The sequence below is a fragment of the Sphaeroforma arctica genome, assembly GCF_001186125.1.
Source record: "Sphaeroforma arctica JP610 unplaced genomic scaffold supercont1.2790, whole genome shotgun sequence".
NCBI lineage: Eukaryota > Ichthyosporea > Ichthyophonida > Sphaeroforma > Sphaeroforma arctica.
In genome coordinates this window covers 1,797-4,912 of record NW_014037768.1, presented here as the reverse complement: position 1 = coordinate 4,912, position 3,116 = coordinate 1,797, and the positions used below count along the sequence as shown (strand labels likewise).

The window sequence follows — 3,116 nt, the reverse complement described above, 5'->3', positions numbered from 1 at the left end:
TTATATATAGTTATATATAATTATATAAATTACATTTTATATATATATATATATATACTTAATATATATACATATATATACTTATATATGTACTTATATATTATATATAGATATATATATATATATAAATATATATATGTATATGTATGTAAGTATTATATATATATATATATAATATTATATTAACAAAAAAACAACACACATATATATATATATATATATATGTATATATATATATTATCTGTGATCTACTCGGCTCGTTTAGACGTGTCGCTTAGCTCCTACATTTGGCAATGGTTGGGTATTCTAGTTTTTACAGTAGTAATTTGTGCACATTCTTACTTGCTACATTTGCGTTAGTTTCCTATATTCTAATGGGCCGGAGTTTCTGACATTTCGTACACACGACATATGGTGGCTTTGCAATGCAATACCGCGGAGTGTTATTCTGTGCCATACTGATGCCTCATGATCATGTGCGTTTAGACTCACTTTTCGTTGTTTTTAGGCCGATGTGCTAAAAACTTGTCGTGGGACGTCGTAGTGTTTGAATGTGGTCTTCAAAAATTTCAATATTTTTTTGGTAGTCTATCTCTGGCATTGTTAAGTGTTTAACATAGTGTCGTCTGGAGACTCTTGTTGAGGTGGTGCCTTTATAGCCTGTATATCCTGCATGGAAGGTGTATATTTGTTAGTGTGATGTTGTTGTGTGATGTGTGATACTCCGAATACAGTTTACTGTCACAAAATCATTCTTACTAACTTTCTCTCAAATATTCCATGACATCGGAATCAGGTATGTGTAGTGAGGTGAGTTTTTCGCCCCTACGCTACCGGGAGAATTTATGACACGCCTCATATCCAATGTCTCATCTATCTGCTGTTAAATACTACCACAGGCCCACCGCCTCAACACCATCATGGACAGTGACAAGGTGCTGGTACTGGACCAAGGAACAGTGCTTGAATTCGATTCCCCGAGCAATCTCTTGGCCCAGGCTGACAGCTCGTTTAGACACCTGTACGATGAGATGGAACGAGCTCACGCGCACGATGCTGAGTGAGAAATCCTGACTGTGGCTCGAGGCTAAGGATCCAGGCCAACGAGATATAAACATGCTGATATAGGGTCATACCTGGAGGGGAGTCTAACTGGACAAACTTTGATCCAAAACTATACGCTCAGTCGAGCTAAATAGTTAATGCGAACCACGTCACTGGTGGCTATTAGTATAAAATCCACATTCCCATTTCTCGTATTTAATATATCCCTACGCTTATTAACTACTACCTAGTAGTAGTAGTTGTATATTGAAAATTCAGTTGTTGAATACATATGTATTTACATTTACGAGTCCCCATAGAGTCAAACTGATACATACTATATACAACAATTTAGTCAATTATACATCGTACAACACCATGTGGGTGGCCAAATTACTTATCAGTGTACCCCCGTTTTAATCTATTAGTCCACCTCTCCGACTCCCACGGCCCACCAAAGACGTACTTGAGCACACCGCAAGTATTTGAAAGAAGATGGATTTGGGAGCCCGTGTAAAAAACAACATTTTTTGGAATAAAATTTCCTTATCGATTCCATCTATAAATCTAAATAAGATTTTTTAGAGGAATTCAAAATCGGGGTAACACGACACCTGTTGATTGGGGGGGGGGGGGGGGTTTAACCATTCTCAAGGGCTACATAGTCGTATAGATGGATATGACAGCCAGGATTAGTCAGCTATATCAGATGTGGACGCTGTAATGGATGACAAGGCACAAGAAGGCGACATCCAAAAGGATCCATCGCAAAATGAAGAACCTCCTGCGCTTCCGAAGGCTGCAGATGCCGGGTACATCGAAGTGCCCATGAACTTCAGAGCACAGGATAAACTTAGGGCTGTCTTTAAACGTACCTTTAGCAGAACCAGTTGCAAGCGGGATGTCAGAAAAGTAAGTAGTGTCTGTTTACTATATAGACAATGTTAAGGGCTATATCACAGAAACGGCTTTTTTTAGGTACGTCAAGCTTGATTCAATAGCGAACGTCAACTCAATGTAACACATCGCGCATTTTCAAGCGAACGAAAAGCAAAGCTCAAAAAAGGGAATTTACAAGGTTACATGCGCTATACTTCACTTCAAATAACATCAGAAGGCAGTTTATAATGTAACAGTGCTGTGCCCTTTCTAAACGCTTGCATGATGTGTATTCACACTCTCTTTGGCAAAGGTTGTGCATTTATGTCGGGAGCACTAAAGCAGTGCATCTGAACTCTTATTTTTTATAATATTCAACACTCTAGTATGGGTACGAATGGTACTTAAAGCTGCACGCTTCTCATGTGTCTTTTCATATGCTACCCCTTTCTCACGGACGTCTTTCCGCCGGGCTTACTACAGAGGGATATTGTCCAGGCATATTCAGTGCACTACCGGAAATTATTGGTCGTCGGGCCGCTAATATTGCTATACGTACTGCTGGGTGCTGTGATATTTGACCTTATCGAAGGGGGTAGTGAGAATGACCTCACATTTCTCGATTCGACCTACTGGGCTATAGTGACAATTACTACAGTCGGATATGGTGATATATCTCCACAAACGGCAGGTGGGAAGGTGTGGACCATCATATATATATTCATAGGCTTGACGCTTATCGTATCTGCGATAGCATACATCATGGATCTTGTCCACGATCTTAAAGTGGAGCTGAACCAATTAAGGAAGGAAACCGAACCCTTGCCCACGTTGCGCAGCGTGGTTGTCAGCGTCGCCATCACCGTCATTATTATGGCCTCTCTGATACTGGTAGGGGCCGTCTTCTATTCAATCGAGCTGGGCCTCATGTACCTCGACTCTGTATATTTGGCCGTCATAACCCTAACTACGGTAGGATATGGCGATCTCTCCGTCGACACTGAGAAAGCGCGGCTGTTCTCGGTGTTCTACATCTTGTTCGGTATGTAGCAATACATTCTGGTCGATTAGGCGGATGTGATTTCGTTGTATAGTGGTTAAAGTCTTGAGCTTTGGGTTCAAAGACTACACATAATGTATATATGTACTTTGAGCTCCGTGACATAACCCTTCAATCGTATACCAGCGTCAGT

At 40.4% G+C, this 3,116-nt stretch overlaps 2 protein-coding genes across 2 annotated transcripts in view; both read left to right on the top strand.

Moving 5' to 3' along the window:
- Window positions 1-899: 899 nt before the first annotated feature.
- Window positions 900-1,064, top strand: SARC_12993 (hypothetical protein; the record flags this gene model as incomplete). The annotated part of the gene is made up of 1 exon (XM_014292890.1): window positions 900-1,064. A coding segment is annotated over one exon (165 nt), but the record flags the coding sequence as incomplete, so codon positions are not given.
- A 620-nt stretch (window positions 1,065-1,684) lies between these two features.
- The window catches only part of SARC_12992 (hypothetical protein), a 2,977-nt gene continuing 1,545 nt past the window's right edge, over window positions 1,685-3,116 (top strand). The window contains exons 1-2 of the mRNA XM_014292889.1: window positions 1,685-1,956; window positions 2,407-2,965. Of these exons, the coding sequence (XP_014148364.1) occupies window positions 1,768-1,956; window positions 2,407-2,965 (748 nt within the window). The 5' untranslated portion in view covers window positions 1,685-1,767. The remainder of the gene's footprint in view (window positions 1,957-2,406; window positions 2,966-3,116) is intronic.